The following is a 27,734-nucleotide window of genomic DNA, read 5'->3' on the forward strand; positions in this document are numbered from 1 at the left end:
TTTGGTAAGGTAGAGGTAGGGCAGGGAGTATAGCATCCGGCTTATCACGAATGCCTGTACAAGTCTTAGGAGGTAATGATCGGGCAGGCTGCGGTGAGAACGGACCTCATTATAGACTCGAGTCTCCAAACTCACTCCAATCTTTAATGAGATCCGTTCTTTTATTAACATCTTCTTGGGCAATCTGCTAAAGCAAGTGCTTTTTTGAACGGTTCCTGTGACTACAAAGTCGCTATTCGTATGTTTTTCCTCCCCTGCCTTCCCTTGCTTTATCATTTTTTGAGCACATGATTTTGTTTTACTTCGTCTGAGTAGCTTTTACTTGTATTGACAAAAATACCGTTCTCTGTGTGTTTCACAATAGCAGCCCTAATTTCACCGGGAAACTGCAGCGAAATTTACAGCACGCACGGCATTTATGCACTCCATGCAACTAGCTCGTGCTCTGCTCCTGGAAAGTTTAAAATTGTCTCCTGGGTTATTTCAGCAACCTTCTGTTTCACTACATCGAGTCGCGTGTGTTGTAATTTTAAACTAATAAATTATGGCTTGGGTAAAAATGTGCGCTATTGTTTCCTTTTATGTGGGCTAAACACAGTCGCAACAATTCTGGCACAATCAACTGCTCGCAAACTCAGGCAGTCAAGAAAGGCACAAAAGGAGTTTTAACTGTTCTTGTAACAGTACCTCTGGAAAAATGACACTTAGTTGGACCTGTTGGTGCGTTGAACACATTAAAACTCTCTCCGGGATTAAGTTCAAAAATGGGACTATAGTGTTCAGGCAACCTGCCTTTAGATGTCCCGCTCCTCTTGTTTTCTCTTATGTGCAGTGCAGCACTCGGAGAAAAAAAAATGCCTTGCGACGCGCACAGCTGCCCCTTTTTAAAAGGGAGTGGGCTGGAGGGAAGCTTACTCCTGTTTTTACTGCCTTCTGTTGAGAGCGTATCACCGCCGCCAGGCTCACACTGAGTGTGTGCATAAGCTCGGCGACAATACGACGATGGCCTTCTCGCGGCGGTGGTCGTGGATATGGTAATGCGCTTCCGGCTTTCTTTAATTATCTTGGAGTTCTTTACGTGAATGAATAAAATATCACAGCAAGGATTTACAAGTGAGTTTTATTGGTAGATGTGCGCATTCTACCAGAAGGCGCATCTGGACTCCGGATGCATAGCAACGCCAGCGGGGCACTCAAAGGCTTCGGAAAAGGCCTCGATGTTCTTGAGAGGCACATTGCAGCGGTCCGCCCAGGAGGCGTATATCTCGGACTGAAGGGCATTCCCCTCGCTGCACCACTTCACGCACGAGGCGACGAAGAACAGCTGGTCGGCGTTGTACTTGAGGTCACCAAGCGTCATGCGGTCGCCGTGGCCCAAGAATGCCTGGTGGGCGGACACCAATCCAGAGAAGTCAGCCATGTTCTCGGACATGGCCGCGTCCTGCGGTAGAGTGGTACTGATCAACTCCCAATTCGTGTCGAGGCAAGTTTGGCTTGAACCTGAAACGCATCTGGAACACTTCCATTGTTTTCCATAATATATTTTAAGCTCGAGGAGGTCTGCGAAGGCCCTGCATATCATAGCAAACGTTGCTATTTCTAGCAGTACACGCATTCTCTTTAAAGACGGTAATACGCAGCGGTCGCCGAACACTATCAATTCGTGAACACTTGACTGCGAAAGCACTGCTTCACTAGGTCAAACGAGCCCACCGGTTTGTGTGAAGCTTTACCTTGACGGTGACCTTAGGCAAACAATAAATATGCAAAAGTAACTAAAATAAATGCTGCTATGACTGACATTCCTAACCTGCGGCGGTGCGAACAGATCAGCTTTGTTGTCCACTGCACGAGAGCTCTAGGCTGTCGCCGCAGCGAATGACGCATCGCGTTAGACTGCAACACACTCTCGCCTTGTGGTTTCCACATATCGCCTTGTTCAACAACTAATACTACTGTCTAACTATCTGATCTCGTCTCAAAGAAGATGGCGGACTGATGGGCGCGAGACTGTGCGGTGGAGCCCGCCTGACACTGACCGTTCAGTGACGTCCCCAATCCCGGCTTGCAAATAAGCCCGTTCCCGTCCCCGCATCTTCGTATCAATATATAGAAGTGTTTCAAGCAAAATTTAAGCACGATTTGAAAAGAAACGAAAGATTTCCTCCAAAATGAACTGAATTGAATTTTAGAAGTTATGCAAAGTACCGGCTAGCATTTCTTTTGTTCCTCCTACAACTAAATTATGAAATTCAGTAATACTCTCTGCTGGGGCAATTGGTTCACTTTGCTTTTGGCAATGAACGAACTCGCCCATCAGAGAGGGAGGAAGAAATTTTAATGAAGAAAAGGCAGAGAGGTCGGCGGGTGGTAACATGGCCCTGGCCTGCTACTCCATACAGGGGAAAGGGAAGGGGAGGAAAAGGAGAGTGCGAATGAAGGTTGATGACAATGAGTTTCACGGGTGATGTCGACACACACACAAACGCTGGCTGGCACTCGCATCGCGGCGAGTACACGAAAATAAAACTGGTGTCTGCAACACAAACACCGACACATGTCATTAATCATGTAGGTAGTGCACAAGCGGCCACAGACGGATATCCAGGCCTGTGTCACACAAAAAGTTTAGCGCGGCATTTGTCACACGCCACCAATCAGAACCTCTCGCCCTGGCGCCCAGAATAGTAGAGTTGTTTCACGGTCGCCTCCAATGTTCTTCTTTCAGCAGTATAGTTCTGGCACTCGGAAAGGCGTCCAATAGTCTCTGGAGTGTGACACTGTACGCAATTTGAGTTACTTTCGATGCCGATCTTGTGAAGATAGTGTTTGGTGTAGGTAACGCCAAGCCGTAACCGGTGGAGCAAACTCCCATGACGTCGCACCACCCTTGATGGCAGATGAAATCGTGAGCTGGCGTCAAGCTTAGACACGCGGTCCTGTTGATGGTTCGAATCATTCCAGTGCGACTGCATTGCGGCTTGCATTAAATCCGTCAACAAGGCTCCGATGTCTGATCTAGGAAAGACTATCTCAATGAAAGCACCATCACTATGTGCCAGCCGAGCCTCGGCGTCCAGTTCATCTGCTGTCTCTTGCCTTTTCCCTCTCCCTACGTGCATTACGAATAGCTTTTTAATTACCTTTTTAATTATGACTTTAAACGATTAGTTGTGAATAGAAAAGCTGTGTAGAGACATGCTATGGTTCCGCCCAGGCGCTTCAGATAGAGTAGCCTGAAAGTAGTCCTTTTAATTGTGCAAAAATAAAGAGCGTCAGAAATATTTAAAATGCCTAATGACAATGTTCTCCGTGCGCCCGAATGCGCCGCGATTACAGCGCTCTGATTCACTGCTTGGCCAAGCGCTATAAATTTCCCGCCTTATAGGCCGCTCACGACAGTTTCGCATCCCTGCTGTTTCGGAGATCAACGCAGTGGCTCCTCACGGCGCTTTTCTCTTCGGCGTGCCGTCAGCAACCGCAGGCGCTTATTCAGAAGAACCAATGCGAGAACGCGGTTGTGTGTTATAAAGGTGAAGTGGGAAAATCCTATCAACGACTGAAGGCCCGCAAGAATGATGTCATAGTGCGGTTCTATCGGCCGTTCTCCGCCATGATACCGGATGAGACACAGGTTCGCCGCAAAAAAAGGAATTTCCGGTGATTTTTTCAGCTTGGAGGCGGTAGTTTAAGGGAGTTAACCTTGCGTTAAGAAGAGCCGGATCTATGCATACAGGAGTGTTTGCGCGACCAAGCTCAAGTGCGCCATCAATAAAATTCCCTGTAATATATTTTATTTAATTTTAATCACAGCTTGCTGAAGGCTAAGCGCGCAAGCAGAAGTCGCTAGCAGATATAATAAAATTTACGAAACTGCTACTGCACAAAACACGCCAGCCCATATGAAGCAAAGGGAGGAAATTTGTCACAACAGCTCAATTAGATGAGAATGAATGACACCATCGCTCAAGAAGGCAACAAAACACGCACGCTCTGGAGACCCCAGTTCTCCAATTTCTATATGCTAGATTTCCTAATGGGAGGATTCCATTAGGAAAACAACTTCTATTAGAATTAAAAATCGCTAGAACAGGCACTTAAACCTAGTTGTCTGATAGAAAAGGCTCAAAAGCTGCACAAGTTTTCACACTTAACCTTTGATAATCTTGGTCTCGTCGTTCTGTACAACCGCGCTTATTAAAACCCACAATACGCCAAGGATGCCTGTTAGCAAGAGGTAAAAGCATCCTTAAAGCTGTGTTTGATAGGCAGTATTCAGCACTCAAGAATATGGTACGTAGGGCCACTGTGTTTCGTTCGCGCCATCCTCAACACACAGACATCTGCCACGCAGGAACGCACAAATGGGGTAGCCTGGAATTCTCACCACAACCACAGGCCCCATCTCATTGCGCATGTATGGTTTTGAAGATGTTCCTTCTTGCACCGTGCTGCCCTGGGTGCACGGTGTACTCTTACCCTCTGCCGCACATCAGCGGCCACGGCACTCGGGTCGCGAGCACTAGCATCACAGATTCAGCACCGTCTTGGAAAGCTGCATTCATCGGAGATGAAAATCAAGAACGCTCGTCCATTGACATCTACTGGTGAGTCTTTCAATAACGGGTGGTTGGAATGCATCCGAGCGCTCAGCTCAGCCCCGCAGCCCTCACAAGACTAACTTAAGACGTCATAATGCGTTCAATTCCCAAAGTGATCAGTTCTGGCTTTTTCCAATTCGCGAGCGGGAACTCACGTCAGTGTCTCCGTGTGACCGACGCAGACAGTCCACCCGTTGCCCGAACAGTTCCCGCGAGTGGTTCGACCACCAGTTGCGCAGGCGTCCATGTGCGTCCCATAGGCTGCCTTGCAGATCGAAGGCGTGCGTAATCTCGTGGCCGATGACCCCACCCAGGGAGGCGTAGTTGATCGCCTTGGGCAGTGCGGGCGAGAACAATGGCGGTCGCAGGATCGGCGCCGGAAGAAGCATTTTGTTCCGCAGAGGGGAGTACGCCGCGTTCGTCGAAGCCACCGAAAAGCTGCGCATGCACTGCAATAGGTTAATCTGCGCAGCACTCGTTGCCTGCTACACTTGCAATTTGCATGCTACCTTTGGGCAAAAACTTATCACTGAACAGGCATGAAAGCAGGTTGTCCGACGGCAGGCGCATATTATGATTTGGGACGACATTAACTGTTGTATCCTACAGCAGGGAGCGCAAAGTTGGCTGAGTGGTGTAAATGCTGGGACGCCCACTTAATCGGCTTCAAACCGCTTATACGCAGAACATATTTTAACCATATCAGGGACACAGTGAAGAAAGTACAAGGAAGTCGATTCTAAGCACGGTAGGATGCTGAGCCCTGCTTAGAACACATACCTATTAAGTGCTTCGAAGCCTACTAAGAGCAGTAACAACTCAAATATTGCATATAAGACCACAACAACGCGCATACTAATGCCGCAGGTCAAAGACATAACTAACTAGAATAGACATCTCGGTAAGCTGATTAGGGTGCATTTTAAATTTGCCACACTGATAGACAAGCACACGAAGTAGACACCGGAAGCGCTGACTCACGCCTGAAGTTTACTGAAGCAAACAGATTATACAGACACGCCATGCCAAACTCAAAGTGTACACGATCAGAAAGCATATAGAAAATCAAAATTCTTGAGCGGTCCTTAAACCATTAGCGGCCAGCGTACTTTTAAATGTACAGTTTAACTTTTTATCATTTCAATACCAAAGATCGAATTTTTTTCTTCAAGTAGATCATGCTCTTGTCACCAGTAGATCAACTGACTCCCCTCAACTAAAAAGGCGCATTCCCCCCCCCCCCCCCCCGCCCCCCCCCCCAGTATGTCATCTTTCCATAGTTAAATTTCAGGATGTTTGTTTCCCACGAATTGCATCGGTAGGCGTGGGCTTATAATTTTCTCATGGCCGCGTTTATGTAAATAGTATTATAGTTTCAAGTAAAAAGAAGCACGAAAGACGAAGGTAAACAATGAAGGCTCTGAATGTCCCGCGACTTTGGCTTTTCTTGCACTACGACAAATTACATACTGCTGTACTTTCTATAGTACACTGGGTCTTCCTGTGTGCACAACAACGCCTATCTATTCCAGGTCATAGTTCTCGTGGTTCCTTGCAATTTTTCGGGAAAAAAAACCGCATAGCGTGCTTAGCGAGGCATCGGAGACTGCTGTACTTGCCGCTACCTATCCTGAATATGAAGATGGTGTGACTAATTCGTTACAATGAAGTTTTGGTTATAAGAATTGGAAGTTCTCCAAAGCAGATGGTTACCATCATGCATTTCACACCTACTGTGGAAACTCCTTGTGTTTGGAAGCGAAACTTTCCGAAGCACGCGTTATCCCGTCATTGCCTGAGATGATTTCAACGCTTGATGACCATTTCATCTTCTTTGGCAATTTTTTTATCAGCCAAGGCATACTTGTAACGCTCCGCTGGGTGGAATTACGGGCTACAGGCACCGTTCGCCAAAACGAGTTTAGGTTGCGTCCACTCGGCCCAAAAAAAAGCAGCTGATTAGAAGCAGCCTGGAAAAATTGGTTCTTGCTTCCATAGTGTGGGTTACGTGCTGGTACTGAAGTCTAAGGACAACAGTGTGGTCACTATGGCCTGCAACTATCACACCACTGAACCTACAGTTTTTTAAAAGCCGGTGGTTGCCTAGAGCGCGCAAAAAAAAGGAATTTTGTAAGCCAAAACTCATTTCCTTTTATAACAGTGGTATGGCCGGTGTCGATCTTTCTGATCAAGCCGTCAACTGCTAATATATCAGCATCAAGGGAAAACGGGGGGGTGGCTGTTGACACGAAAGCTCAACTTTGCAACTGTGATCCCCTGAACAATCTACCAAGCTGCTAGAGACGCACCTGCTGAGTATTTTGCTTTGGTAAGAACGTTACTCATCACTATCTAAGCCTTGACATGCAGCAACCAGCGGTTCGCAGACACTCTGGCTCAATCGTGTCTGATGCTCCTTTGAAAACGAGAAAGCTTCCCGCGCAGATAGAATAACTGCGGTGCCAGTGTAGCCAGAAAAGATTCATGAGAGCCTACAAGTAGTGTTTTATCAGCCTGCGTAAAAATCGTGGACATATTAACAAAATTCACACAACCAAGTAGGAGTGGAGCGAAGTTCCGATTTATGGTATGGGGAGGACCCAGAGTACTAGAAAAAGTACACCGATGTACATTCGGAACGCATGCAGCAATAATGAAGAAATTTCAGTAATCAGTTTTTCTTTATCAGTGAACATGATGCACAAAAAATGAACAAAATCCCGCTGTTAGATTCTTCTTGGTCCCTAATCGGTTAAAACCGCTCCGATCAAGATAGGTTGAGTCACTGCTGGTTAACGCGATGGACGGCTCACTGACACATTCGCTACCGGGTCTAAAGATAAGTCTTGACTCACTGAAGATTAATCAACCGTCATCGAGTGAGTTAATATGCCGGTTACCAGTTTCCGGTTAGTCTGCAAAGAGTGAACTGCCAAAATGTCCGTGGCCGAAAGATAGGGTGCAAACATTCAAAAGCCTTGCAAAGCAAAACCAAGTTTGAACCGCTAACATTCTGTAAGTGGCCCTTGGGCTCCGGTATTAGTACATTAATACATCTGCCAGTGTGGCCTACATATACCGTTTCGCAAAATATCGATAATCTGTAAACCACATTCGTTTTGCTAGGCACTATATAATATTCCCATGTCTCACCCAATACGTGTTTCTTTCTGGAAACATACCTGCTTCTTTATTCTAAACATTTTTACATATTCCCGGTAATTTATAAACGCCTATTAACATGACAGACTAAATCACTGATTCCAACGCGGACGGAGCCTTTCGACGCCTAACGTGACTGGCTCCGCCTCGTCCGTGGTGGACGGCGGGAGCGGACGACGGCATGGACGAACGGGAAAACCAGCGGTGGTGAGCCTCCACTTCAGGCACCGTCGCCCTCTCGTCGCTTGTCACTGTCTACCTTGCCCTTCTCGCACTTCCCTTCCAAGATCGAGGCAAGTGCCGCACTCCAAAACAGCACCAGCGAAAAGGAAAATGGCAGGCGACGGAACCGCGCCAGCCACACCGAAAAAATCGCATAGAAGAGCCCCCATGCTAGCAAAAGAGGAAATAAGCGAAAATGCCGATAATATTCAGGGAGCTCATCGGGGATTACGGCACACTCTCAAGAGTTTTACTTGTGAAAGCGCCGCAGAATGCCGCTCAGGTGACAGTGTGGAACCCGCCTGTTTCCCTAAATCGCATCAGCCTGTTTCCATAAATAAGCACACAGTGGTTTTACCTTTTTCATCATTTTATCGCGCGCTCTTGCAATGCCGTAGCTCAGAAATTTTGAGTTCGTCAGCATAGAAACCTGCTCATGGAAGCTAATCCCTATGGTGTGTCAGCATGACATCATCATGACTAACACCATGGTGGGCACCGCAATGTCATGTTTAATAATAAGTATGCAATAGTTGGGCCTGCAATCAAGTAGCGGCTTAACACTATCAGGTGAATATCGCTAATGCACATGGCGCGTGCGGTCGATCATTTTGAGGTTCAGAAACCGCAGCACCCTTTCTTGCGACATTTGCCCCATTCTAAACCTACGACCGAAACCTTCCTCCTTAAACGACTTGAGTATATTGGCCTTCGTAGAAGAACAAAAAATTATCAGCGTATCTAAAGATTTATCCCCCAGCCAATGCAAGGTCTTGGCAATCATTCTGTCCACTTGGCTTAGGAAGTTATCACACAGTACAGGGCAAACTTTGAACCAATATATACACCGGATTTTCAGACATATATCGCGCCGTCATAATGCACAAACATGCTCTTCAAATAAAAGAACGTTACTCCTAAAAACTGCGCTGTTGCAATTCCACAGCTGTTTCTAAAAGCAGTCTCGTTATTATGTTCGCTATACGCATTTGCATATTTGCGATGAGGTCTTGTGCGGGTCCGAAAATAAATCTTCCGCATTGACGCTAACAACGAAACAATCTCCTCGATTATCAGCCCTTAGATACTAAACCACCCTCGAAAAGATCTTCCAGACACAAAGTAAAAAGATACTGTTGAAGATAACTCTAGAGTAACTTTTGCCACAATATTGTCTGAAAGAATCGCTCTAAATGGCTCATTTAACTCGTGAGATTCCCCCGAAAATAAATATGTCATAGACACCTTCCCTAAAGTCTTTTAAAACATGCACCAGCTTAATTAGGTTCATTTCGCCTAGCAGACGCACAGCCTCTCGTATGACCTTCCTGTATATTTAGTCACCCGCCTACATTTCTTGTCCACGGCATCTAACGCTATTTCTTTGTGCAAGCGCTCAGAAAGAAGAAGAAACACCCCTCCCTGACCGACAGTGCAACCATGGAACTTTTTGAGACTATGAGCCTATCAGACCATGAGACTATGACTTACTCGATTAACTTTGAATGACTTGTGTGTTGGCGATAATCGCCTAGGATCGTTAAGCCGCTACTCGATTACTGACCTAACCATTCCAATATTGTTAAAGATGGCATTGCGGTGTCCGACCCGAGGTCAGACATGAAGAAGTCATGCTCTTAGCTGGCAGGTGTAATAATGTACGATTAAGAGAGCACGAGGGGTCTTTAAAAACAGGTACAGGTTCAAACATGGTTTAACTTAAGGCGTGTGAAGGTTGCGGCCCATATTTTTCTGCTGCGAAAATTTTGGCAGTTCATCCTTTACAGATTAGAGGTGACATCTCTTAGGGTAGACATCTCGTGCGACTACGTAACGAATGTGTCAGCGAGGTGTCCGTCGCGTTGGCAAGTAGTGAATTAGGCTGTCTTGATGAGAGCGGTTTTCAATGCCGTTCATGAATTTTGATTTTCTGTATGCTTTCAGGTGATTGTGCGTTCTGCGGTGTTCCGTGGCGTGGCTGCATAACCTGTGTTTCCATCGATAATCTTCAGTTCCTAGTCAGTGCTTGTCGTGTCTACTTCATGCCCTTGCCTTTCAAGCTGCTTAATTTAGAATCGTATATCCTACAGATTATCGGCTTACCTGTATCGAAAGTTTATTCGTATTTATCATCGGTACTCACTAATAACTAGAATGGTTGGTGATCCGCCAGGCAGTTGTCTTGCCCATTGCCTCTTGCCATGGCGCAAAAAAGGTCTTGCCGACGTCTGGGTACGAGCGGTAGACATTGTTTAGCTCCTCCTCAGAGGTAAAATAAGTCGGGTAACCAACGTGGAGTTCCATTGTATGGACCTTGTACATCGCCGTCGTCTTGGTGGCGTTGTCTAACCAAGTGGCGCTGTCGATCTCCTCCATTATGGACTTCCGAATGTGGTCCGTCATGTCTCGTGCCGCTGTCACCGTGCTCTGCGGCACCTCTTTAAACAGGTACCAAGAGAGAAGAGGAACCTCCATGGCTCGCTTGACAGCAAGCAGGCAAGCTGATTTGATGAATTCCATCGGGTAAATGGAGGCGGCTAATTTCCGAGAAGTGAGCGGCATTAGGTTACGAATCAGCTCCCATGCGGCAAGGAGGTTTAGTTGTCGCCCCAAGTAGACGTGCAGTTGGTCGATGTAGGTCAGAGCGGACAACGCCACCTGCACCAGACGCAAGGTTGAAACAGTTATCTCGCCTAACCATGTACGGTTGATGTCAAATCGTAATTCGGCCGTATGCTGCGAAAAGCACTTCTGTGCTTCATTTAAGCTATAGCACACGCAGCATACTCCGCATTCATGCTTGCGCCACTGCTGACCGTTCTAACGACCGTGGTGAGGGCTGGTTGCTATGCGCAATAATCGCATCGCATGGTTCGAAAGCATAGTCCCGCAAACGGGACACTTCTCGAAGGGTAGAATCACGCCATTAACTGCGCTAACATTTGCCTGCAATCACACCACAAAAAGCAATGTAAACGGCGGTGACTTGCCACGGACACTGAAGGGTGTCGTATTCGGAATCTGACAACAATATCTCGGAAACTGACAAGATTGTCTGAATTTCTCGGGTAAGTTTTTCCCTAGGCGTGATGAAACTTGCCTTCCAACAAATAGGTTACATATTATTTTCAAAGTCGGGAACCGTATTTATTGTTATATATCTAGACCGTGGCCTCGTATGCCCACGTTCACACGCATACGCAAAGGCAAACATGGCAATGGGGCTTCAGCGTGCGACATATTAGCGGCCTGACAGATCGAGCCAAGGTGTTCACATCCAAAAAAAAAATTATTCAAGTACTCTCGCAATCAGTTGGTGCATTTCTTATAAATATTCATCCAGCGGAACTGGCTTAGGTGCGATAGAAAATTAGCGTCATCGATGAACAGCCGCTGCCTAGTGCCGTCAATTAGAGCCCCTCTATATGCAAATACGCTACTACCGCTACCTGCCTTCGAGACAACTTTCCTTAAAATTCCACAAAACAGCGCAAAGCATGAAGTGGCGAACAAACTTTAGAAAATATTGGTATTAAGTTCATCTACAGCGTCTTGCACTGTTTCCTCTAATTTTTGCATCCACGACTACTGAGTCCATAGACTAAATTCGATACCGCTAACGCCGATAGAACTTCACAGAAACGGTTAGCCACACAGAATGAGCTGAGAAGTTTCCGCTTAATTTTATCACTCGCGGAAAGCAAGCAGGCACCTTTGAAGCCTGCCCAAAATTAGGGAAATAAACAAAAACCGAGCGCAGCTCTTCACCGGCTCCGTAAAACTTGTCGTCATGAGAAGGGCGGTATAATCTCGTAATTCCGTCTCAATTCCTTTTTTTTATTTTTCTGAAGCGACGTCATATGTCTGGGATTACTAGGTTAGAGAAGTTGATCAACAGTGAACCTGGGGCGTGTCGTCACACAAAAGCCATAAAAATTTACAATGGAAACAAAATGGAATATTCTACTCGTATTCTATTAGTCCAGGAGCCGCTCACAGTAAGAAAATAGTTGTCACTCGTGGCGTTCGTCTGGTCGCATTGGCTCCTTCCTTGGGTACGTGTCTATTCGTGCCACGTTTTCTTTGAGTCAAAGTGATATACTAAAGAGAACTCTATCAATATATTGTTGTTAATGAAAGAGGATTCTGTGGGTATGCCTGTCTATTTTGACGTCTGACCGGCAGCAAAACACGAATTTACCGCCGGTAAAAAGGATTGAAAGATCTTCACTTCAGTCGTTTGAAACTCGTGACGTCATTACCGAAACAGACGGGAAATTAATGGCGGTGTAGCACAGCCTCTGAGATCAGCGCCCAAAGCGCCATCGCATGCATTTGACTTGCGAAATCGATCGCTAATGGCGACACCTGTGCTTGGTTTTTTAATCTTTTCTATCTTATAAGAGCTCCGTTCTCGCTGAAAGTGGATTCTTCGTGCTTACAATAGCGCACCCTACGGACACAGGCCAACTTATATTTTTCCTCCCTGTCCCTCTCACACAAACTTTGGGGACATTCTACACACATTACAAATACACCCAGTGATCAACTTCATCCGCTGAGAGAAACAAGCCTGTTTGGGCAGATATGGCCACGCGTTCCTCACCTGAATTTCGTCCTCGGCGCCATAAACACCGCCAGAGTGGGTGGAGATTAGGGACGCCCAACGGGGCGGCTGTATGTTGTGTGTCAGGACATCCAGATTTTTCACGCGTGATGATGCAGCGAAGTGGAATAAGTTCACAGACCGGTCGAAGAAGTAGACGGCCATGGCCGTGATTTCGGCGCGGGTGATGTTCTCCGCAATGTGACGCGCCTCATCCGAAGAAACTTTCAGCCCAAAGGCGGCCATGTGAACAAGGTAGAAATCGTCCAGCAGCGTGTACACGCCTCGCTGGCTCATCCAGCGCACCTGAGAGCTGCTCACCGCCAGCACCAGGACACGTTTTCGGCCAGAGAGCTTATTGTCGTCCAGGGAAAGTTCCAGAATGATGGCGATGTTGTATTTGAAGGAGAGCATGATGATCTTGTCAAGGACATCTGCGTCTGCGTAGGTGCGCAAACCCAGGCCTACAGACTCCACGAACTTCCGTAGTTCCTCGGTTTCGTCCACGTGACCTGCGGCGCAGTTCTGGTATAGGGCGGCTGCCTTCTGCGCAGCACTTTGGTCCCGTGCTGGACGTGACGAGGCGGCGTCCAGTGTTCGGGTTAGCGCCTGGTACATCTCGTAATCCAGCTGCCCAAGAAATTGGCCCCACGAGTGCTTGTAGTTGCCGCACACGTGTGTGTAAAAGTCTTGGCACGGGTCTACCTCCGGCTTTATAATGGCTTTGAATATTTTCACCGCGCTGGCGCACTGGCTGTTCTTGCAAATGGGCCCCGGAGGCAAGGTCGAGGCGAGGGCGCCCTGCCAATCCCTGGGAACCAGCAGGAGCCAGAAGACGGCAAGCGCAGCCGTGAGGACAATAATCGCCACCACTACAGCAAAGCACGCGGTGTAGTGCTTGGAGTCGTCGCTTCGACTTTCCTCCGTGATGCAGTCTGTTGACATTCTGGATTCACCTGCGCAGGAAAGGCAGTGGTCGATTTCCTATTACTTTGAGAACGCACAGATTTGATCAAAGCACATCGATTTCAGCAAAACTCCAATAAACCTGATTCTTGTATCCCAGTAGATTTTATTCAAATCAGGTTACGCCGACGTCGAAGTCAAAATAAGTTTTGTCGGAAGCTTTGTTTCCCTGTGGGCAAAGCTGCAGATAATTCAAGAAAATTATCGGAGATCTTGTGCAGACATCCAGCGCAGTGTTTCCAGTGAAGCGCAAGGTAGCCGACGTACGGAAGTTTATCATGGAGAACATCGAGTATGCTTTAAAGAATGGAGATAGCCTAAAAGCATTCAAGAGCAAGCTAGGCATAGGTAAAAACCAGACCTATGCACTAAGAGACAAAGAAGCGAATGTCATTAGCAATATGGATGAGATACATAAAGCAGCTGTAGAGTTCTACACAAATATATACACTACCCAATGTAAACGGAACGTTAATGAGAGCAGCAGTAGAGCACAGCAATGGGAAATCCAGCCAGTAAAGAAAGGGGAATTAAATAAAGCCTAAGGAGCAACGCAAATGTGGAAAGCAGCTGGTGAGGATCAGGTAGCAGCAGATCTCTTAAGCGATGGACGGGGTATTGTGCTAAAACAACTAGCCATCCTCTATACGCAATGCCTTATGACCTTGAGCACACCAGACGCTTGAAAAAACGCTAGCATTACCTTAGTTCACAGTAAAGGAGACGTCAGGGACTTGAAAATTTACATTCCGAACAGCTTACTCTCTATCGCCTACGAGGTATTAACCAGGTAACCGCAAATAAAATAAGGACAGCCTTAGACTTCGAACAGCCAAATGATTAGGCAGGATTTCGTAAACAGTACAGGACAGTATACCATATTCGCAATATCAAGCAGGTGATAGGGAAGTGCACACTATAACCAACCCCTATATATAGCGTTCGTTGATTAGGAGAAAGCATTTGACTCAGCTGAAACCTCAGCAGCCAAGGGGCATTGCGGAATAAGGCTGTAGAAGAGTATTATGTAAAAATACTGCACACGACTGCATGGCTACCATAGTATTTAATAAAGTCCGAAATAAAATTCCAATAAGTTAGGGTGTCAGGCCCGGAGACCCGATCTCGCCAATGCTGTTCACCGCCTATTTACAGGAGGTGTTCCGACGCCAGCATTGGGACCAGTTGGGTATAAGTGTTAATAAAGAATACCTAAGTAATTAGTGATTCACTGCTGGCATTGCCTCGCTCGATCACTCAGGAGACAAGCTGCAAAGCATGGTAAATGAGTCAGATAGGAAAGAGCTGAACGGTAGTTCTTAAAATCAACATGCAGAAAACCAAAGTAATGTAGGAAAAGACCTTTATTCGACCATAATTTATACCAGCATAGCATAGTGGGCGAGTTGGTATTGCATCTTTAAGGAACGAAAGAGCGCAACTAAAACGAAGGACCAAGAAAAAGAGAGACACGAACACGCGCTGACTTACAACTGACTGTTTTAATCGGAAAACCACATATAAATATAAACCACATATCTCCAATCGCTGCGTCACAGGCTCACGTCGTCATCGCAAACCACTAACATAAAAAGAAAGGAATAACCATTGGCGAAAGGTAAGCACCTACAGGCTCCCACGCTTTTCCAACAGATATATCTCGCGCTTAGACAAGGCTATCGAAGTGCTGCTCACACATGAGTCACCTTCTGTGCAGATATGTTACGCCTCTACGCCATAAAGAACTGGTCATGTTACGCCATAAAGAACAACTGGTACGGGAAGTAGTGTAGAGGCGTATCATATCTGCACAGAATGTGACTCATGTGTGAGCAGCACTTCGATAGCCTTGTCTAAGCGCGAGATATATCTGTTGGAAAAGCGTGGGAGCCTGTAGGTGCCTACCTTTCGACAATGGTTTTTCCTTTCTTTTTATGTTAGTGGTTTGCGATGACGACGTGAGCCTGTGACGCAGCGATTAGAGATATGTGGTTTATATTTATATGTGGTTTTCCGATTAAAACAGTCAGTTGTAAGTCAGCGCGTGTTCGTGTCTCTCTTTTTCTTGGTCCTTCGTTTTAGTTGCGCTGTTTCGTTCCTTAAAGACATAATTTATACGCCGAGCATGTCGACCCCTGGGCGACAAGAAGTCGCTGTTCTTACTCCCCTTCAGCGCTAAGCCCGTCGAGCCAGGTGATGATGGATAGAGAGGGTGGGGAGTAGGAACCTGACAGCTGAGCAGCCGGGATATCGAAGAGGCCATGTGCCAGGTCCGCATAGATACAGGGGCAGTTGGGATAGGAAGGGTCCGATCGATAGCGAAAGAGAAAGAGGCGGGACGGGGTGATGACTGCATTCATTTGGATGTGCCGAAGAAGGAGAGACTCCGGAACCGTGAGTGATGGATAAGGGGGAGGGTAAAGGCGTTTGTCGAGGCGGAGCTCGAGGTAGACATCTCTTATCGTGCGGCGACGGGTGTCTCCCACTGTCCTCTGAAGGCTTGGGCCAGGGGATCGACGGTGCCCGGAAAAGTGTGTCGAGGGCGAGCTAATGGGCCAGCTCATTGCTGTCAATCCCTGAATGCCCAGGGACCAAGTGGAGGAAAACGGTGGAAGGCTGCAGTGCGGAGACCGCTCGTTCCACCTCCTGTTGGAGAGAAGGGGTCAGGGCCCGCTTCGGTATGTGGTGTATAGAGACTTGTGAGTCTGAATAGATTGTGTACTCTTGGAGAGAGCGAAGGAGGGCAAATGACTGGAGCGCATGCGCAATGGCGAGGACCTCGAGGGACAATAGGTCTGCAGAGTGCAGATACGGCCCGCTGGTGTGCGTTTCAGGAGCTGGGAGGTGGGCGGATGAGATTAAGAAGTTTGCGGGGATAAGATGGCCACAACTGGCAAAGCACAGAAAATTGGAGAGGCATGAAAGAGGCCTTTGCCCTGGACTGGGCATACTCAGGTTGATGATGATGACGATGGTTATCCTACCGCTGCTATAGAGATTCACATTGATGCCAGTGGCGTCGGCCTTGGGCGCTGCTTGTCCAGATTCACACTGGCGCCGAAAGCGTTTTTGCGTATGCGAGTCGCAGATTACCGACGACCGACAGCAACTCCACTGTAACTGAAGTGTAATATTTGGCTGTTGGCTTTGCTGTCCACAAGTTTCGCTCTTACGCGTATGGTCTTCCGATTAGGATGAGCGTGACCGACCATCATCCCTATGCTATCTCATAGGATGGCGCGAACCGTCTGGTCGTTTCGCGAGTTGGGCTCTACGCCTGCAGGAGTACTTTTCTCTCGCCTACAAAACTGGTCGGCGCCACAGCGATGGCGACCGCTTATTGTGCCGTCCGTTACCACCTACATCCAGTGGGGAGAAAGAATTCGATGGGTGTCTCGTTTCGTTCTCCTCACCGTTCCCAAATAGAGGCCTTTCGGCGCAAGCAACAAAACGACCTTGCATTGCAACCTTTCCTTCCTGCGGCCCGAACGGGAGCACGGTATACAACATTCATCGTTCAAGACCGAATCCTGTACAAAAACTATCCGATCGATGGTGCCTCCATGCTTCTCATTGTCCCAGAAAATCTCTCGCAATGATGTGCTACACATCATGCACGACGACATCAGGTTAGGCCACCAGGGCTTCGCCCGTACACTGCAGAGACATCGTCAGAGCTTCAATTGTCCGAACCTATATAGGAGAACTAACGTCGCAAGCTGTGACCAATGTCAACATCTAAAACCTCGCATAGCTCCTGCTGCAGGCCTTCCACAGCCGGGCAAGCCACCATCGACACCTTTTGACAAAGCTGGTGTTGACCTTCTTGGCCCCTTTCCGAATTCTTCAGAAGGACGCAGCTGCGTTATAGTCTGTGTAGATTTGACGCGATAAGTGGAAACTTGAGCGCTTGTGTCAACGATGGCGCCTTTTATTCTGCACTCTACTATTCTTCGCGATGGTGCGCCCCGTGTTATCATCAGCGACCGTGGAAGGCAGTTTACTTTTGTCTTCGTAGCACAAGCTACCTCCACTGTGCGGCTGAAGCTACAGCCACTTCATATCTTACCGCAACCAGACCAACGGTCTTACAGAGCGCACAAACCACACCTTCACCAATATGCTGTATATGTACGTTGCATCGGATTAGCAAAACTGGGATGCCGTGTTACCATTCGTGACCTGCGCATACAACACCACGAACCATGATGCCACCCGTTATTTCCCTTCTGCCTGCTCTGCGGCAGGATGCCGCGCTCTATTCTGGACACCATCTTCGCCTTCTCGCTTCATAAAGACATTTCCACTTGTCAATTATGTGCGCTGAAGCTCCACGACTGTTCCGCTTGCGCAATTTTTGTTCTCAACTCCCGGTACCCGCCTCTTCCTGGCATTCTGGCACCCTCCTCTTTTCTCTTTAGCCCTCTTTTAATATGACTGTACTATATTTCCTCGTATTCTTCAAACTTTTTCATTTGCTACTTACACCTCTTCTTTTTTTCCCTCCATGATATTCTGTTACTACTGCCTCCTTTGTTTGGGACATGCCTTCAGGAAGTGTCCTTCTATCTATTCCTCATTCTATGCATGTGTAATTGTATTAGCAATTTTTTTACCCATACGAGGCGCATCCGTACAGCATAAATACTGCGATAAGTCACAAAGCTAGTCATGTTGTACTTCGCCCTCTACTCCGGTCTGCAGTGCTCCGCCAGTGCCTGGCCGCCATGTAGCATGCTTTAGAAATGTCTGTGATGGGACAGGCTTCCGTCTAATTCGAGGTACGATCCCTTATACTGTAAGGGGGGTATGTGGAGAAGCTTCTGAACGGTAGCAGTGTCAACAGAAATCCGAGATCAGCCATCCCAGCCAGGAGCGTGCACCAGGCGATGACCATACGGCCCACGCGTGTAGCCTTCTTCGTTTTTACAATATTTCTTTCTGCTCGCACGTTTCGGGCCACCAGCGAACATTAGGGCCCCTGAGCGTAGTGCTTTTGGCGATTTACCATTGTTTCGTGGACTTGCTTTGTTCTTGTGGCGGCGTCGAACTTAATCCTGGACCTGGCACTGAAACTATGTTTACACAAATTCTGGCTGAACTGAATGTCCTAAAGCAAACCACGCAGTCAGTACAGCAACAACTTGGCGAAACAAATAACAGGATAGCTGCTATCGAAGGAAAACTGGACGGATTGACTTCTAGTTGAAGTATCTTGGCATGACATTTGACGAAACTCTGTCATGGAACATTCATATTCAGGAGCTAGCCAAACGTTTGCGCTTGGTGTGTGTTTATATGTATGCCCTGCGATCTATTCGCGATGTGTCGGTTAGAAAAATGGTTTATAAAGGTTTAGGGGAATCCATATTGCGATATGGAATAACCATTTACGGAACTGCATCATGTATAAACTAAACATACTAAGCCGCATACTGTACAGAATTGCATCTAATCTCGCCTACGGAACTAGCTGTCATGATAAAGCGGTAAAAGCTAGTATGGAACATTCTGAGATGCTACCTGTACACAAGCAATTTATCTTTGAAATATTGCGCAAAAATTTCTTCCACAGCGTCTTTAAAATCGACAACATTAAAGCACGGCCTCTCCGTCAGTCGGAAAAATACGTCATACCACGGATTTACACCAACTATGTTAAAAAAACCCGCAGTCATTATGTTCCTTATTACTTCAATAAGATACAAACAACCCCGAGCATTAATGGATTAAAACAACTTAATAAGTTTCTTCGATCGTGTTTGAATAGTAATACTGAGTGATAAATTTTTAATCTATTTTTTTTTTTCTTTTCTTTCCATGTTCTCAGCGTTGTCATTTCGTGCATGAAAACGGTGATGCTTTCTTGTACTCGATATTTTTGTTCATGTATTCGCCTTGCACCGCGGGAGCAGTATCTGAGTCTGTCTTGTTCGAGCTCTTTTTTTGTGTGTGTGTTTTATTCACCGCTGATCATGTACTTCACACTCCGGCTGCCCAGCCACGCACACAAGCGATAACGCTTACGCGGGCTGGAGCATGTACTTGCGAATTGAAGTGAATAAAAGATATTATTATTATTATTATTATTATTATTACTATTATTATTATTATTATTATTATTATTATTATTATTATTATTACTGTTACATCTTATTCACAGAGAGTCGACGAAATGCAAAAACTGTGGAAACTTTGCTTCGTAAGGTTGATGACTCAGAAGACAGAAGCAGGAGAAATAATCTGTCTACGGAGTACCAGAAAATAATGAAGAGCAGCACCAGGACCTAGAGGAAATTGTGTCTGAAAAAATTCTCAACGACATACTGAAGGTACCTAATGTAGCTATCGAGAGAATTCACAGACTTGGAAGACCTGCTGAAAAGAAATGCCGCCCACTAATCTTTAAACTGTTGCACGGAAGGGACAAGGGAAGGATCCTTCAAAATTGCAGCAAGCTAAACAACACGAAATACATCATCTCGGCAGACTTTTCGCCACGGGTTCAGTCGATACGTAAGAAGCTTTGGGACAGCGCCCATCAGCAAAAAGCAAATGGTGCGAAAGTGGGGCTCTTTTTTGACAAGATAAAGATCAACGGAAAACTGTTCCGATGGGATGAAACTCTCGAGGTAAGGGTGCCCGTAAATGATCCCTGACCAGTCTGTTCGGACGCTCGCAAATATCACAGACATGCGCAGACTGTGAAGTTACCCAGCCAATGCCTCAAAGTCCGCCCCACTGCGGGCTCTTTTTATTTGTTCAACATTAATGCCAGAAGCATATGGAATAAATGCGATGACTTAGAAGGTCTTATCACACACGACGCACACATCACAATCATAACCGAGACTTGGTTTACGAAGCTATTCCTGATTCAGAAGTAATACCCAACACTCATGAGATAGTACTGCACGACCGTAGCAGAAGGGGAGGGGGCGTAGCCATAACTATAAAAAAGGGATTAGATTACACAGTTATTCCTAATAATACAGGCATCGAAATGGTTTGGATATTGCTTCGGTTTAACAATTTCAACATTTTTATTGGTTCTGTATATAGACCCTCGGATGCAGACGTCTCGGTTCTAGAACGACTGCACGAATTTTTGTTAGAACATGGTAAAAAATATGCTTATGTAATGATGTGTGGCGACTTTAATTTACCAAAAATCAACTGGGAACATCTGCGCACTGTAGCTTCTTGTCAACATTCTGATCTTTTGCTTGAAATCGCCTTTGCATTTAATTTAAAGCAGGTCGTGCAGGGGCCGACACGTACTGCATCAGGTTCGAGCTCCCTTCTAGACCTTGTGTTTATTACCGATACTATTGAAGAACTTGGCATCTTTGTTGATATCATACCAGGCATTTCTGATCACAAAGCTGTACTCTTCAAAAGTAACATGATGCGACCGCCTGTCCGTGAGTTAAGAAAACCATTTCTTGACTTCAACAACGCCGTAGACGAAAGTATCTCAGATTTATTGGAACAAGACTACGATGAATTCGTTGAGAAACACGCGGCTGGTCTCATGAAAATTAATGACCTATGGGTGCACTTCAAGTCTATTGTACACAAATGTATCACAAGATACGTGCCGACTAAGCTTAGAAAAATTAATCGCAGTAGTCCCTGGATTACTCGCGAACTGCTCCAGTTCAAGCGTCGTATCAAGCGTCTAGGATCCAAGCGATTTAAAACAGGGCACATTTCCCTACAGTCACTTCGCACAGAGTTCCGCATGAAAATTAAACAGTCTAAGTACACTTTTTTAAACGTTAAAATGCATAACTTTCTCACCGCAGACCCACACAAATTTTGAATACACTTAACAAAGAAGAAGGATACAGTTAGTAAAATCCGTTTGAATTACAAAGAAAGTAAGGATTCTTACGACATTGCATCATCTTTCAATAATTACTTTTCTTCAGTGTTTTCTACTGACAGTAGGCAAGAGCCTGAATTTCGATCCACGTGCCTTATATTACCAGACCTACAAATATCTGTCGAAGGAGTTTTTGCAGCTCTACTCAGTTTAGACAAAAAGAAGTCTCCTGGGCCCGATGGCATTCCAAATGCGTTGCTCTCCCGCTACGCAGAATGGTGCGCGAAATATCTTGTCATCATTTACAATGAAAGCCTTTTAAATTGAGAAGTTCCGTCTGACTGGAAGACTGCAAAGGTCATCCCTATCCACAAATCGGGTGACAAACTTTGTGTAAACAACTACAGGCCAGTTTCACTCCTGTGCACCTCGGGTAAGGTTATGGAGCATTTCATTTTCAAGCACTATTTCTTTTCTAGAAAGCAGTGACTTCTTTTCTAGTAACCAGCATGGGTTTCGGCGTGGCCTGTCTACGGTAACGCAACTAATTCACACAACCAATGAACTTTTGGCATGCATTGATCAGGGTGGGCAAGCAGATGCAATATTTCTCGACTTTGCGAAGGCCTTTGATCGCGTTTCGCACTGTAATCTAATAATAAAACTCAAACATCTATTACAAAATCAGCGTCTTGTTCAATGGCTCGATTCCTACCTCTCTGAACGGCACCAGTACGTCCAGATCTCAGGTTCCAATTCTATGCCAGCTCCAGTTCTCTCAGGAGTACCCCAGGGCTCCGTTCTCGGCCCACTGTTGTTCCTTATTTACTTAAACGACTTAAACTTCGACTCCCCTGTACGGTGCTGTTTTTTCGCATACGACTGCGTTGTATATCTGCCTATTCAAAATGCGGAGGATCACCATGTGCTGAATGACTACCTTTCAGAGGTCTCAAGGTGGTGCCTAGTCTGGCAAATGTCACTAAACACGTCTAAGTGCTCAAAAATGACATTTACGCGTAAAAAGTGCGCTCTTAATTACACATACACAATTAACGGTGCAGCTGTCTCCCCCGTAAATGAATATAAATATTTGGGGGTTGTATTCAATAGTAACTTGAGTTGGAAATCGCACATCGGGCATATAGTCTCCAAGGCGTCCAACAGGTTTTGGCTGTTAAGAATTCGTCTAGGGCACTGCACATCTAAAACTAAATTAGTAGCTTACACTGCACTCGTACGGCCATTACTGGAATACGCAGATGTGGTTTGGTATCCGCACACCCAAGTAGATGTACAGCGCATTGAAGGCGTTCAAAGGAAGGCGCTTAGATTTATCTACAACGCATATGGAAGGCACGTTTCGGTTACTAATGTGTTGAGGCAATCTGAACTGCAGACACTTCAATCTCGTCGCAAGTTGCACCGTCTAAAGATGTTGCATGGAATTGTTAATAACTTAACAAACATTCATTTTGAGACCTACATGGCATACAACACTTTACGACCAACGCGCAATAAACACAATTTGACAATCATGGTGCCACGGTGCCGAACGAAAGCGTATGTTTTCTTTTTTTTTCCAAGAACGATATTGGAATGGAACGGGCTTCCGGGTGACGTGGTCCGTTTGGCAGATCAGAAGTCTTTATCTGCTGTCATATCGTCATTTTAAGCGCAGTGTATTCATTCATGCTCTTTTGTTTGCTTTCTTTTGTATTTTTAGGTAACCGAGTGCATTTAACCTTGCTCTTTGTCTTTCTATAAAACCCTGTGTGTTAGCTTTTGCTTCTTTATTCGCATGTTTACTTGCTTTGTTTTGTCGCGATGTACGATTTATCCTTGTACGGCTCCTGCCTTGGCCACCAAATGGAGGCTTGCAGTATTGAATAAATAAATAAATAAATAAATAAAATAAATTTACAGAAAGGTACCACATCTGCGTTGATGGTGATACCATGAATCAACAATATGTGGAGAACAAGAACCTGAAATTCTTGCAGGGCAGAACAGATGTTCATGACGCAAACGGCGCGGGAGGGGGTTGCTTGTCGCTTATGAGCTTCTTTGCAAAATCGACGATGAAACTCTTTCGATTAGGCGTGTAAGGATAAGGGAATTGCATGAAATCACTCCCGGACTGTCGATGGCCGTGAACCATGAAGCCGGAGCTGAAGAACTAAGGTTCAACAAGTTGTGGGCAAAGTGGATGCCAAAGATGCTCACCGACGAGCACAAAACGAAAAAGACGGGTTAGAAATTTTTCACGCTGTGTGCACAGGAATGAGACCAATTTCTGGACTCAGTAATGAACTCTAATAAAGCTTGTTCTTGGGATAGTTTGTGTATATTTTAAAAGGTGGGAAACAGCGCAAAAAACGTGGAGAGAAAGAAGCTGACACGCACACATCCTGACCGACAACTGATGCATCAGCTATTAGTCAGCGTGTGCCCGTGTCACCCTCTACCCGTCCACGTTTTTTGAACTGTTCCCCACCATTTAACTCAGCAATGACTTTTTGCCTTCATGGACAACAATTATTTTCGCTGCATACTGGAAATCTTGGAAGGCCTACTGCGGTTAATCCAAGACAAACGAAGCGTATGCCTGACGCGTGGCGTACGCATGCCTCACGACAACGCTCGGTTCCACACGGCGCACGCCATCACCTCGTTTTGCTCAAGAATCAAGAGGGACGTTTTGGAGCAGCGTCTTCAGAGCCCGACATGGCCCCCACTTATTTTCACTTTGTTCTTCACTTCAAGAAACGTCTCGCTCGGAAGCCACTCGCCGATCACAACGAGTCGGCACAAAGAGTCATGACGTGGTTTACAGGGCAGTCCGGAGAATTCTATGAGCTCTCATCCAAACAGTCTGTCCCAGGTTGTTAGGATATTGGCGGTAAATGTGAGGATGTATAAAGGCAGTGATGTGATTAGTTCTGAGTTAAAGGCTTATGGAATAAAAATTTTCAGTGGCTTGGTGGCCGTGGTGTCTTTACTCTGAACATGCCTCGTACATATTTTTTTCTTCATTTTTTTCTTTATATGTCTACAATACTCATCACTTTCCTTAATGGCCATAGTGTGCTTTCGTGTTTTTATCTTTTTGCTTTTGTTTACATGTGTGGCTACTTTAAAGACCGCCGCTCCTCTTATTTTTAAGGATTCATTTTTAGTCTCTCTTGGACTGACGTCATCATGACGGCCGCATCGCACGAAAGCAGTAAGTGACCAATCGCGCAAATCACAAGGCAGCGGGTCCCAACGTCCACGATAGCCTTCGCCACTAGCAGCACGCTGCGCTTAGCCATTGCCTGCGATATGCACCGTCGACAAGCTCCGCTCACCAATGAGCCAATAGTCCGGTTTCTTCCCACGGGTGCTTGAAAGCCGCCGCTACGTCACCGAACATCACTGACCGATGCCGGAGGACCTAACGGATCCGAGATAGGAAATGGGCAAAAGCATCTTTATAGATTACTGCCCCGACTTTGCCCTGCCGTTCTGCACCGAATTTTTCGCTTAGTATTCTGGTATTCTTTTTGTCAGCCTTTGCAAACGACCACAGTTTTGTTTTTCTCTGGAATTATTACTATGAGTTCATTTCTCATTTCTGCTTTTTTTCTCTCAGTTTTTTTTGTCTTAAGCCTTTCGCTTTTTGGATTTTATATCTGAATTGGTTTAAGCCTGGCAGAGCAATGCTGAAGCAGGGGTGGCCACACTTTCATTTTTATATGTTTTTATAATCTGAGAACAAGAGTACAAGAAGTCATTGGGATGCTGTAGTTGCAGAAGAGTGGGCACCATTCATATTTTAAAGAACTGACTCTGAAGTTTGTTTTCCCCCTCTTAGCAGCTAAACATTTAGATGCTAAATGATAGAGCTAAGGCTAGAAGGCAGGTACTGAGAAAAACCGAAACTGAAATGATAACCGGAAATTACCTCAGTGAACGAATTGAAATATTTTCCGCCCTTCGGTAGCTCTGTCTGAAGTGGCACGAATAGGAGCGACCGTTGTAAACCGCTCATGAAAAATCATCACGATGGCTTTCAGTGTCGTAAAGCGAACATTGCTGCCACTAAAAAATTGCCACGGTATCCCTGCCTATCCGGTCGAAGGATGGTGCGCCTGTGAACCGCGTACGTCTTCTAGAGCCACAGCCGGAACTGAGTTCTTTGGCCAGTCCGTGCAGCGGTGGCGCTCTAGAAAAGGGAGGGCCAGACATGGCATGATTTTGACGTGACAGTGATAGAGCAGGCGGACGAAGGAGAAGCCGTGCGCATTGCAACACTAATTCAGTATGAGTCTAGAGGATAGTGACGTTACACGTTGAGCTGTGGAATGAAACTGCACAGAAAAGAAAATTGTAGTAATTTCTTAGGAATTGAGCCAATGATCCTTCAATTTCGAGTAGGACACGTTGCCTTCATACCACTGAGACACGTACGTTCGATGTGGTTTGTGTCCTGTGGCGTATCACGTGATCAAGTATGCCTACTGAAATATGCTGATTAGTCTACGTAATCGTACGTACTGCTTAAAAAAGACTGTAGCAAAAACCATTAACGATGTCTAGTGATACGCTTAAGAAGGACCTTAAATTTCCATCCAATTTTCGTACTTCCCCGACGCTGATGTCCATGAGCATCCATTGATGTGCCATCTACGTCCTCCAGACGTGATCCCCCTCCGAACTGTGTGTCGCACGAATCAACCTTTACGTCGGCTGTGCGACCGACGAGCGCCCTTCACTCCACCAGCAACGCACACTGTCTTCCCGTCCCTTGCACAGCTCCGCTATCCCGCGGGCCCGCTATGAGGACAGGAATAAGCTTAACGGAAAGGGGAGGTGACTGAACCAGCACTGAATACCGGTAGCCGAGCAATCTGAAGACTCAGCTCACAAAACCAACCTCGAAGAAACCCCTGTCCTCGGAACCGAAGCCGTTTACCGAAAGAGTCCCACTAAAATCTTGGCACATTCAAACCACTCCAAACCTCCCCCTGTGTCTGCTCGGTACTTCGAACCGCAGCTCTCAAACGAAAATACCAGCAGCCAACCCTGCACAGCCAGGCAGCGTGACTGCAAGTCGTAGACGCCAAGTTGGCGCACCCTCCCACCTCCCATCCCTGTCGCACTATTCACTATCCCCCACTCGTTCTTTCCTCCCAACTGTGTACTGAAAGCTTCAAGCCACCGGCTCCCTGTCTGCACTGGAGAAGAAGCCGAGCCGACTCCGAAACGTGGGGGTTTTCGTATTAACAACTTGTTGTTTGAGATGTCTGGCAGTTTAATATAAGTTATCAAACTCCACCGGACTCTCAATAATCCGTAAATGTTTAGTTCTCAGTATTTCTGCAATTGAGCTAATACGAATACGTTTAAAATTACATCAGCAAACGCTGAAAATGTTTGCAGAATTTTGTCTGCCTTCATTAATTCCATAACAGGGGATGATAAAAATTGGCGGGGGCTTAGCTTTGGTTAAGCCTGGTAGGTTGCGAAAACAGGTGTTTTATAGTGCGTACGCAGCGCCTCTAGTGGGAAGAGCGCGGCGCGCCGTGCCAAGCGGCCGCCGTTACCCGACGAGCCGAGCTGGTAGCCCGTCACTCGCTCCTGGTGTGACGTCACGCTGTGACGTCATTAGGCATGTAATGACGTAAGAGATCATTCTAAAGGTCAAACGTGGCAAGTGGCCGCCGCTACGCGAAAGGCCGTTCTTGGGAGTAGTATTTCTCTCGCAATAAAAAGCAATACGCACCTTCAGTGACAGAGTGTATAAAAACATATGCAGGCGATAACGAGCACTATGGGACGCTTTGCCAGTCACACAAATGCTGTCACAACTGAACCGCGCCCATGCCGCGCCAGTAATCGTGCTATTCCTGATCGGTCACAGGCATAGAAGGACCGAGCGCAGCGTCGTAAAAGTAGGAGTACTTGCAGTAGACTTCAAAGACGTCAAGGACACAAATGTTTCCAATGTCGACCTTCATGCTCAGCCGTTCTGAGTAGATAAAAACGAATCTTTGTAAGACTGTTGCTTACGATATCAGTTTATGACCACAACCGTATGAGGGATATTAAGGGATGCTAGCGTCAGCGTCGTGTAATGTGGTGACGAAAAACTGCAGCTTTCATTCCATGCCTCACATAAAGATGCACAGTCGGCCTTGGAGTCGTGAAATGAAGGGCGGCCGGAAACTGCCGCTCTAGAATGATTGCCACCTTTTTTCACGTGACACCAGTTGGATCTGAAGAGGGTATAAGATGCGGTGCAGCCCTAGCGGTAAGTTTTTATCCCCAGGGGCGGGCCAGCGCTCTGTTATTATCCACAGAAAAC

General features: G+C 46.3%; 1 protein-coding gene and 2 pseudogenes across 1 annotated transcript; 1 reads left to right on the top strand and 2 right to left on the bottom strand.

The window, feature by feature from the left end:
• Positions 1–1,141: 1,141 nt before the first annotated feature.
• LOC149334412 (endothelin-converting enzyme homolog) lies at positions 1,142–1,432 on the bottom strand. The gene has a single exon (XM_089557921.1). The coding sequence runs from the start codon at positions 1,430–1,432 to the stop codon at positions 1,142–1,144; it is 291 nt and encodes a 96-aa protein (XP_089414047.1).
• Positions 1,433–12,908: 11,476 nt separating this feature from the next.
• LOC149334413 (uncharacterized) lies at positions 12,909–13,536 on the bottom strand (annotated as a pseudogene).
• A 2,788-nt stretch (positions 13,537–16,324) lies between these two features.
• LOC149334414 (uncharacterized) lies at positions 16,325–20,216 on the top strand (annotated as a pseudogene).
• Positions 20,217–27,734: the final 7,518 nt, after the last annotated feature.

Source organism: Amblyomma mixtum, chromosome 8, assembly GCF_055824585.1.
Source record: "Amblyomma mixtum isolate Tamu chromosome 8, ASM5582458v1, whole genome shotgun sequence".
NCBI classification, from domain to species: Eukaryota; Metazoa; Arthropoda; class Arachnida; order Ixodida; family Ixodidae; genus Amblyomma; species Amblyomma mixtum.

What these genes read in the sequence shown, in the direction of transcription:
- LOC149334412 (XM_089557921.1), bottom strand. Translation starts at nt 1,432, where the DNA reads ATGTCCGAGAACATGGCTGACTTCTCTGGATTGGTGTCCGCCCACCAG.